The sequence below is a fragment of the Eretmochelys imbricata genome, chromosome 16 (assembly GCF_965152235.1).
Source record: "Eretmochelys imbricata isolate rEreImb1 chromosome 16, rEreImb1.hap1, whole genome shotgun sequence".
NCBI classification, from domain to species: domain Eukaryota; kingdom Metazoa; phylum Chordata; order Testudines; family Cheloniidae; genus Eretmochelys; species Eretmochelys imbricata.
Genome location: NC_135587.1, coordinates 23195169 through 23205720, shown reverse-complemented (window position 1 = coordinate 23205720; position 10552 = coordinate 23195169). Strand labels below are relative to the sequence as shown.

General features: G+C 50.4%; 1 protein-coding gene across 1 annotated transcript in view; it reads right to left on the bottom strand.

The window, feature by feature from the left end:
• Positions 1 to 1887: 1887 nt before the first annotated feature.
• Positions 1888 to 10552, bottom strand: part of DAB2IP (DAB2 interacting protein) — a 224283-nt gene continuing 215618 nt past the window's right edge. The window contains exons 13-15 of the mRNA XM_077835916.1: positions 9639 to 9832; positions 6111 to 6198; positions 1888 to 2055 (exon numbers count right to left, since the gene is read on the bottom strand). Coding sequence (XP_077692042.1) covers positions 1888 to 2055; positions 6111 to 6198; positions 9639 to 9832 — 450 coding nt within the window. The remainder of the gene's footprint in view (positions 2056 to 6110; positions 6199 to 9638; positions 9833 to 10552) is intronic.

The following is a 10552-nucleotide window of genomic DNA, read 5'->3' as shown; positions in this document are numbered from 1 at the left end:
ACTAACTTTAAAAAACAAAAACAAAAAAACCTGCACTGGCAGCAGGTCAGTGGCATAATCCCCCTCTAAGGAGATGGCCCCTCCGCTGAGCAACACACGTCTGAATGTGCCGAATCTACTTGTTTCAGCAGTTAGGAAAGTCTAATCCTGGCTTATGTCTGCACAGTGCCTCCTGACCATGGGAATTTCGGTGGCTGCTGCTGTTCTTGTTGGTTATTCCCTTATGACCATGTTTTACATTCTTCGAGGCTGTTAATTTCCGTGCAGTGCTCATTCCCAATTTAAAGAGGATAGTATTCCAGAAAATGGGCTGTATTTTTTTCTAATGCATACTGTGAAAGAAAAGAAATATAATTACCAATCTTCATGCTTCTTCAGGGTTTTTCTTTTTCCTGAATGTTTAGCACACACCTTTGCATATAGCACCCCCCACCCCCGCACAAATAACCCTTCCTTTTCTGAGCAAGCAGCCACATCCTAAACAAATGCTGGTGTAAAACTGATTCCACTCCCTGAATCGTGATGGGGCTTCAAGACATTTTTCGGCGTGATTTTTGGCTAGTAACCCACACTTCACAACCCAACCGCTAAGCAGCTGGGTGAGCTGAGTGGACGTGATATTTGCTGTGTTCAATAGCAGGAAGTTTAGTGGGATGCTACTCATGTGGAACGTTTCACTGTGTTAGATTTGTGACAAGGTAACATGCCCCTCCCTCCCCTCCTTAGATTGCCAAGAAGAAACTGCACCTAGAAATAAAGACACCATCCCTAGAACACCAGCTCCTCTTCTCTGCTGGCGTACAACAGTCCCACTGCCTTGGACACAAGCCCGCACCAGCTGCACTGGGCTTGGCGTCTGACTGGTAGGTTGGCAAAAAGTAAAGCAAAGACAGAGAGCTGTTCTCTTGCTGCAAGGTGCCATCGTAGGTGTAATATGCATGGACTCTCCCGGGAGCGCCGGACTCCTACAGAGGTAACACTTGCTGCGACACTGCTTAGCCCAGCAATTCTTGCTAAAGTGCTATATACTCCCCTCCCAGGTGACCTGCCCTGTTGTCTATCTGTGCCAGCATTCCTTTGGCTCCCACCCCGCACACATAGCGAGCTTTGTCCTTGCTCTTCAGACCCTGCTCTCCTGAGTCACTCGGATTTCATTCAAACACCAGTTCCCTTGGGTGAGCGTCAAACTGACAGTGGCTCAGGAAATCTCTCTTACTGCACAACGCCGCGGGAAAGGTGCTTGTGCAGGGACCAGTGCATGGAGCATACTCCAAGCGGTGCACAGGAGCGATGTGCTGCGGCCACCCCGACCTGAAGCTACACAGAATGACCCACCGAGCAAACTAAGTGCCATGGCAGAGCATTTCCTGACCAGGGCTGGAATTAGACTAAGTGGGTTTCAGACCGATACATTCTCCTCCTCCACTGAGCGTTTACCCGCAGGAACCCACCACTGAACACACTTTAACTAGCCTGAGTGGGCCTGGCGCAGGCTTTCCCAGACTCCTTTATTTTGCTTACTGGCACGCCAAGGCCATTATTATGGGCCAGGAGGAGTGTGAGGTATGTCCTTGGGGCAGTTGGAGAAGGAAAAGGTTAAACATTAAACACTGACTTAAATCCACCAGTGACAGCAATCCCCCCCGTATACGGAGCTCTCCTTTTGCCACACATTTCACACAACTCGGTCTTTTGGTCCCCTCAACTTGCTGGCGTTGGCATCTCCCACCAAGGAGCAGTCAAGTGCGCCGTCTGCAGTAAGGAGCTGGTTCCTTGGGGAGTGGGGGGGGGGGAAGACAGCAGCCATTCTCTGAAGCACGGCTCACCCCTGCTGCTGCGCAGTCTTTCAGGCCAGGCCTCCTCTCCTGCAGCAGCTCCCTCCGCGGGTTAACAATTGCTGCTGTTTCTGAATTCTCCGTTCTCTGTAATCTGTAATTTAGTTGGGTTTGTGGGGGAGATCCCGTTACGTGTCTGCATGCTGTACCTCTCTTTCAGCTGAGTAAGGGCACTCATTAACCGTGCGTTCGCCGCATCCAGTGAAGCAATACGTTTCTCCTGCAACCAAACAGAAAGTGGGGCACTTTCAGTGAGCGTGCCTGTGGAAACTGCCTCCATGAGACCTCATCTCTTGGCACAGGTGTGCAAAGGCAGGGTCAGCTTTGGTTTAGCAAACCCAGGGAGGATTTGGATGCAGGTCCTGTTCTACAGGAGCTTGCAGTTGTTGGGGGTTGGACAATTTGAGAAAACGGTACCAGTTCAGAGCCAGGGGTATTGGGATATCTCTGTCCGAAAGGACAATGTTAACAGATACCACTGCCAGCCCTGCCCTCCCTGGGCCAGCCTCTCTGCAGATAACAGCTCGGCTCACACAAACTCCAACATGTCAGGCTTTCAGGCTAGTGGAATCAGAGCTAAATTCATTTCATCATGTTCTAATTGACCCTGAACAAAACAGAGATAAAATGGCTTCTATTATTCTCCCAATTATACAGGCATGTGCCACACGCGGTTTTTTTCCCCCCACCCAGCAGCAGTTAGAATGAGGAGAAGGTTCATGTTCTAAAACCCAGTTCTCTCCTTCAATGGTTATTCATATCCATGTTTAATTGATTTTGTTTTAATGGATGTTGATCGTTCAAACGCCTCGCAGCCTGCCCGGAGAGCTGCGGCGGCCGGGTCCCATTTCGCGCTGAATACAGAGGGGGCAGAGTCCAGCGTTATGACGACAAGGATGGGTGCCAAGCAGTCCTGTGCTGCCATCTGGTTCTGACACCATCTCCCTCTGTGAACTTGGGTAAGTCACTTAGCCCTCCCTCCGTCGTCAGTTCCCCCAGCTGCAGCCTGGGGATAGAAATACTTACCTGAGGGATGCTCAAAGGCTGGACTGGTGACGGTTTGTGTGTACACGGCTTTGAATACCGTTCTTCCCCGCACACGATTCTAGTACTGAGGCTAATCTTAGGGTGGGGTGGAACCCAGAGGCACAGAAACTGGTTACAAATGGAAAGGTGACGCTCATGCTCTAGGGTTGCAGCTGCAGGGTCCAGAAGGGACCTCCAGGATGTTCTGGGTTTGAGGTTTTTTTCTTCCTCTGAAGCATCGGGGCTGGCCACGGCCAATGATGAGACACTGAGCAGGGAGCACCAGGGCTCGGAGGTAGCCCTGAGCATTCTCTCTTCCAGGCGCTTGGCCGCCTGGTTCTTGCTCACACGCTCAGGATCTCACCGATCCCCATGTGTGGGGGTGGGGAAGGAATCCCCCCGGGGTTAGACTGGCAGGGACCTTGGGGCTTTTTGCCTTCCTCTGCAGCGCGTGGGTGCAGGTCACTGGGCATATCTCACTTCATCATTTCCCTGCCATGGCTGGGGCCTCAGGAGGGACGGAGGGCCACCAGTGCTTATTGTCAGCCTGTCGCAGTCTAGTCACCTGTGGGCTGTAACACTTTGGATTTAGGGTGTAGGTGCTAGGCTGAGGAATGTGTGCAATTCCGGCTTTAATGCTCCAACTCGGAGCAGATCCAGCACTAGTTCCTTTAGAAGAGCAAGCAGACCTTGTCGACACTGAATTGTGCTCGCTCTCCGGGACGTGCACCTCACAATGGGAGGCTGCATGCAGTCTTTGCTCAGGAGTAGTGCTCATGGAGATCAGGATTTGGCCAATTTAAACTAGAAAATCAAAGTAAAACTTTGTTTCCACTCATTGCTCCAATGGTAGCACATCCATGTAGGAAAAGAGTCCAAAAGGAAACTCCAGCAAATGGGCTGTGTCTACTTAGGGGGTTAGAATCTTTAAAGCACTGCCCAACAGAGCTGGACACGGATAACTATGGCAGGCCTGTGTCGTAACCACTGCTCTCACTCATATTTAAAGCATCACCGATGTCAAGAAACGAGTGAGCCGTCGCCTTCAGCCTGATCCATAGCAGTGTATGGGCCGTGGATCTGTCTGAGTTGTGCACGAAAAGTTAGAGCATCAAAGGGCATTTTGGCAGAGTTGAGACCATGCTGATATCTATTTTTCTGCCCGGAGCTCTGTGGGCAGCAGCAAGGAGGAAGGACAAAAGTGTGAAGTTTGGTGGCGAACCCACCTGAACGGATGAAATTTCACAAGGGAGAAAGTAGTAACTTTCTGTTCAGTTCTGCTTTCCTGGGACCTGTTCAGGCCCCTGCCCAGCAAGGAGGGAGCCTCTTATGCTGGTTGATCAGCAGGGTTCTTAGGTGGCCGTGTCTGGACGATGGGGGGAATGATTGGTGCCTGGCCTGGCTGTGCGAGATTCTGAAGCAAGCAATGCTCCTTAGTGGACGGGATCGGGTGCCCTCCTCTGAACTCTATCTGTGCCCCAGGGAACGTTCCTAAAATCCAGTTAAAAAAGCTTGCGAGACAGCCCTGGAGGCTAGCTCTGAAAGGAGGAGAAACAGGTAGTGCGTGAGGGCTAAGGCGAGGCCGAGAGTCAAGCACAATTTGCAGGCTACGGAAGGCACGCTGTCAATAGCTGTCTGTTAACGGACTCCCCTCTCTCTCCTAGGCTCAGCTTGAACACTAGAGAGGTGGATGTGCTGATTTACTAGCGCTGACCAAATGACTGTAAAGATAAGCCGATTCCTTTTCGCCAGGTTCTCCTTGCTCCTTTCCCATTTGCTACCCAGTAAATCATTACTCAAGAATGGTGACTCAGTCCATGATAAACAGGGTCATTAAGCATGTAGTCTAGAATAGTGGGACCTGGCTGCAGATGGTGGCCAAGACACTGATCTTCTTTTCCTGTGTTCAAACTGGAGCAGAATGTCAGCATCCACAGCGCCTCTCTCAGGCATTGTTTCACACCCACAGACCTTTGCCCCCACCTCTGCACCCGTCGGTAATTGTGGCCATGTCTATTTAATGAGCTGAGTTGTGGGTGCTATAGTTAGCTAGGAAACTAGCTTCAAATATTTGTGCCTGAACAAATGGAAGCCAACCCTGGAATTCTCTCCTTATCGGCTAATGGGAGCCTTTGCAACTGTTGGGCGGGAGGTTGATCGTTTGTCAGGGGGCTGAGGTAAAAGCTCAGCTGAGGCAGATTTCCAACAGCGACTAGAGGAGTCTCTCTGCTGTCCCAGGCAGGAGAGAGCAGCTGGGTCCTCCTACACATGACCTGCTAATGGAAACAGTTGCCTTTATGCCAAATGCCTAGAGAAGGAGGAGAAGACTCTTTCTGCGCATCTCCCGCCACGCAGCTGCTCAATGGAAAGGGGAGCTGTGAGCGATGTTGGAATAGTTTGTACCATCTTCCTACAGGTGAGTAATGCTCTGAACTCTTTATCAGGGCTCTTAGTCATTCGATGGGGCGTGCAGCCCCGAGAAGGAACAGGCTATGCTACCCTACTCGAGGGTACATGTTCTTTGGATGGTACTTTTTTATATTGCTCCTGGCATTTCATGGGGAAAGCCCTGATGTCCTCCGCCTTCATCACTAGTGCATGGTAGGTGACTTTCTGACCTACACCTGCTTGCTTCCCTTTTCCTCCATCTTCCCTTCCCCTCTATGGTGGCTTTCCAGGACACCTCTCTCCATCCTGCAACACCCATGGCCAGTAAGCACAAACATCGGAGAGATTCCTGGTACATAAAGGGAAGGAGTGACTTATAAGCCTGTCATGGTAATGTCTCCCCTAGAGATCTCCCTGCAGTTACCAGTGGGCATGGGATATAGAAGCATCTGAGCAGCAGGTGGTGATGTTATCCTGTTTGTGCAGCGTAACTGCTGCACCCAAGGGAGGCTAGAAAGAGACAGGCTTCCACCATTAACTCAGACTCCTCTTGCTTTGGGTCTAAGGCTACACTGAAGTTGAGAGTCCTAGAATCCCCCAGCTCCATTTCAGCCTCCCCATACCCTCACTGTCTTCTGCCAGGGAGGCAAAGGTCTGAGCCCCTCGGATGGATGGTGCTGTAGCCATGCAAACACCATGATGGTAACAACAACAGGCTACAACCTTACCTGTGGTCTGGATTGTCATCGGTTTAGTGCAATGCTTGCTATGCCCTCTGGGACAGTAACAATGGGATCTGCACATCAGTGGGGCTCATTACCCCAGGGCTGCTGTACATCCTGACATTAAAAGGGTACTGACCTGGGCATCAATAATCTTCTGTTTGGAATCCACTGCTGCCTGCATTTCTGCATGATCTTTCTTTAATTCCTCCTCGACCGACATCAATCTGGCAAGAGAACCCAGAAGCAAACGTTTAGCTTCCGAGAAGCAGAGAGTCTAGCTGCTGTTATTAAACAGTGCATTCTGCTGCTGCAAGGAGCTCGCCTGGGAGACCAAAATCTCCTCTCTGTGCCCAGAACAAGTAGAGCATAGGCAGCAGCGGTAACCTCTTCTCTCCCGCTGCCAGCCTGCCCTGGCCCTGCCTGGACGGACAGACTGGCCCGTTCCAGCTCCTTGGCTGCTCTTGCTGAGGCTGCCGGCTGCGTAGTGGGTTTTGTGATAGGGACACCTGTCTATTAGAAACTATGCTCAGACCCACCAATGCCCAGCACCCAGCCAGCAGCCGGGAATGACTCTGGCTTACCCCGGCCATTGCAGGTTCGCTGTGAGTGCTGGCCTGAAGCAGAAAGGCATCAGGCACCCTGTTAGAAAGCCATGGAGCCCGCCAGGCCAGCACTAGTTAAAGTGCAGTGCTAGTTCCCCTGCTCGTCCTTCATCCCTTTCATGCTCATTTCAGTTCTTCAACTTGCAGAGTGGGTCAGCCCTGCACAGCTGCCAGCTCTCTGGTGACCTAGGAGGCTGCCCTAGCAGGGGGGTGAGATTGCTCTGATCACCTGTTTGTGGGATCCAACACCCTGAAAGGCAGTGCCCCTCTGCAGAGAGCATCCAGGTGCAGGAGTCCATTAATTACACGTGCTAGGATCTATACCGGCTCTGTCACCTCCAGCCACCACGCCATTAGTCTGGTAGACTTTTAAATCAGTCTCCTGGGATGAATGATACAGACTATTTCTTCCCTTACTCCTTGACAGCAGAGGAGGCAAAGGGTTGATTTACATCTCGAAAGCTCAGAGCAAGGGGTGAAACAGCAGGCCAAACCAATGGGAAGCTCTCACATCGTATCCCCGCCTTCAGGGAGCACAAAAACTGTTTTTTTCACGTGACATTGCCGGGATTCGCACACAGCATCCCACTTTCAGAGAACGTGGAATTTCTGCAGTTAAGATCAGAATAGGGCTGGGGCCGTGGAAAATGGCTGGCCCTGAGAGTCTTATTGGTTAAAAAACAAACCAACCAAAACTCTCTGCTCCAATCGTTCAAAACCCTGCTGTTTGCTGTCTGACTGTTAAACTACTCTAGACATGAGCAAGCAAAGGATGAGGTGGGAAGGGAGGGAGCTTTAGAGCAGCTGATTTAGGAGAGCAGCTTAAAAGAAAGGAACGGGTCTAGCTTGGCTAAAGATGATGACATTGGGCCATAGCCTATATGTATGTAAACACCATGGAGGCAGAGGGTTACTTGGGATGCCAGCTCGGAGTAATGAGATGGAGAGGAACACTCAGACCTTCCTGACAGTGAGAGATGTCTGCTGGAGACATAATCTCCAAAGGGGAGAGGCAGAAGCCCCATTGCTTTGGGTATAGAAAACAGGACAAAATAATATACTGAAAGGAAAAATCCTACCCTGAGCCCAGAGAGCTGGGCTGGGTTCAGAGGTCTCAACCATCTCTGAATTCTACCATTCCATGAACCAAGCAAATCTATGGATTCCATCACCCCGAGCTTTAACAGAGACAGGTGCCCCTCCAAAGGGGCAGAGGGTCGCTGGAGTGAAATAGCTGACGTTTGCAAACCTGAGGTTGGAAAGAACATGGGAGCGGGTGAGGGCCCCTCCATTTCCAGCTGGATCCCAGGAAATGAAAAACAGTGAAAAGCTAAAAGTTGCCCAGACTTGCCTGCACCTCAGAAGAAGTTTGATTCTCTTGTAGCTTGGGATCAGTGCTGATTTCAGAACTACTTCCCTCCCCCAGCCCAAGAAACACAGATTGACTGAAAATGTAGTGCTTTGGTGACTGTGTAGTTTGCATACAACAGTGTAACGCCACCGACGACCATGGGTTATGCTAAGGGTTAATCTGGCCCAGTGTCTGAAGTGCTTCAGAGCTGACAGTGCTATGTAAATACCAAAGTACTTTTACAGCCCTGCACCAGGAGCTACATTCAGATAGCCCAAGCCCCTGGAAGCTTAGAGAGTTTTGATTCAGCCCATTACTGAGAAAGGAGCTAGCTGGAAATTTCACACCTGGTTCCAGGTTTAGCCTGTAAACCCACAACCCGCTCTGAATTTGAAGGTTTCCTGGATCCATAGATTCTAAGGCCAGAAGTGACCACTGTGATCACCTCATCAGACACAGGCCATAGAAGATCCCCCAATACTTCCTAGAGCAGATCTATTAGAAAACCAGCCAATCCTGATTTAGAGTGTCACTGATGGAGAACCCACCATGACCCCGGCAGACTTGTTCCAATAGGCAATTACTTCACCATTAAAAATGTATGTCTTATTTCCAGTCTAAAAGAAGGCACAAATTTCCAGGTGGCTGGATCCATCCCGGATTCACACCCTTCACTACTGGGCACAGGGCCAGTTGTTCATCTTTGGACATTAAAGGCCTTGGGCACTGCACCACTCCTGCACGTGAGATGGGACTATAGAACGAGAGGTTTCAGGGCACCATTTCCAGGATATCCTATTGCCAGGCTTGGATGTGGCCATTTTGAGTGTGTAACAAATAGTGTTAGACAGCATGGTCCGTCCTAAAGCACTCTGCAATCTACAGCTAGAGACGCCAGTCCCGCTACGACTAGGGCGACAGAGGGCAGCAGACAGTGGTCCATAGTGTACTGCACACCAGTGCCAGGAGAGGAATTATGGCAAAGAACGTTTAGCAGGGACTGTCGTGTTGTTGTGTGCCTGGCAGCACCTAGCACAATGGAGTTCTGCTCCATCACAAGGGCTCCTAGTTGCTACAAACAGTAATTATGCTCTACTCTTACAATCCCCCACCCCTTTAATCTTGACTGTTCACACAGATTGAACATATTCACTATGGGGTAGGCCTTCCTCTAAAGGCTCATCAATAGAGGATAACAACCTACTGTTGCAACCAGCTAACAGAAGGTTATTCCTTGCTTAAGAGGTAGAGCGCTGTGCTGAAGACTTGTGATGAACCTTGTTTGTAAGATTTCATTTGAGACACCCACACAATGACCTGCCTCCATTTCGCTACCTCAGAAGAGTTAAACTGGCCCTCATGGGTTCCAGGAAAGCTTGCTGCTCCCCTTCAGCTGAGCTACAGCATCCTGCTTGCTTACAGCTAATGCGGGGTGGGGCTAGAGTTAAAACACAATGAGGTACTAGTGGCTGCCTATTGCTTTAATGTGTAGTTTCTATCACAACTAAATGTATCCATTTTATTAACAATGACATAAACCAGCTTCTGTTCCAGACTCATTGTTTCCTTTATTAACACAATCCCTAATTATTTTTGGGGGGTGAAGGAGAGCTAAAGCTTCCAGGCTCCCAGTTGTCTACATGCAGCTACCTCCTTGCTACAATCATTTAGATGTTGGGGTTTTGCTCTCTATCTCCGTCCCCCACCATACCTGCTGATGATCCCCTTCATCTGGATCTCTTTATCTTCCTGCTGTCTGCGGAGCCTCTCCTCGCTCTCCTCCAGCCTGGCCTGGTACTCCAGCATCAGTTTCTGGGTTGTCTCCTCCTGGCATTTGAACCTGTTTTCATACTCCTCCAGCTTCTTGTTGGAGATGCGGAGCTTGTCCTGCAGCACCACCAGGTCCTGCTGGTACTGCAGCATTTAAGGAGAAAGCACAAGGCATTTTTATTGCTAGGGCTTTTCCCTCACCAAGACTCTCCAGTAACCCAGCCATGACCGTCTCCTCGCATTAGACTAGCTGCAAACCCACATAGGAGCAACCCTGAATAGCTGCTCAAAACCTTCTCCTCTTCCATCTTCTCCTCCAGACTGCACGAGGAGTGGGGCTGCCCTTCTGCTGGGATGACAGGTCACTAGCAGGTGCAGAGAATGGTTGGTTAGCATAGTTTGGAACTTAAAATGAGGATGCAAGTTAGCTCGACTGACTGGCAAATGTATGCGGGCAGCTGCTCAAGCTGAACAGCAGTTCAGGGTTAGACACAGCCAGGTGAGGCAGCACTGGTGGGGTTCTGGCTTCAGGCATCTGCTCGTCAGGTCTGCGTAAATCAAGGGGTGGCACTGTGAATTCTGCACACGCTTGCATCTGAATCCAGTCAGTTGGCATTCTAGGAAAAGCTGCCTTCCTACGGGTTCATACGGCCCGAGTTTAGGGACAACATTTGAGACCTGACTGTCTGGAAGTGAAAGCCTTGCAGGCCAAGCAACAGCTCATTCAGAGCGATCCCTGCCTGACTGGGCACCGGGGCAGCTACAGCCTTGGAGCTCACAGCCCCTGTAGTCAAAGGACAGTGAAAATGCTCATCAAGGAGCCACTCTCCCAAGCCTAGGGCCAAACCCAGCATG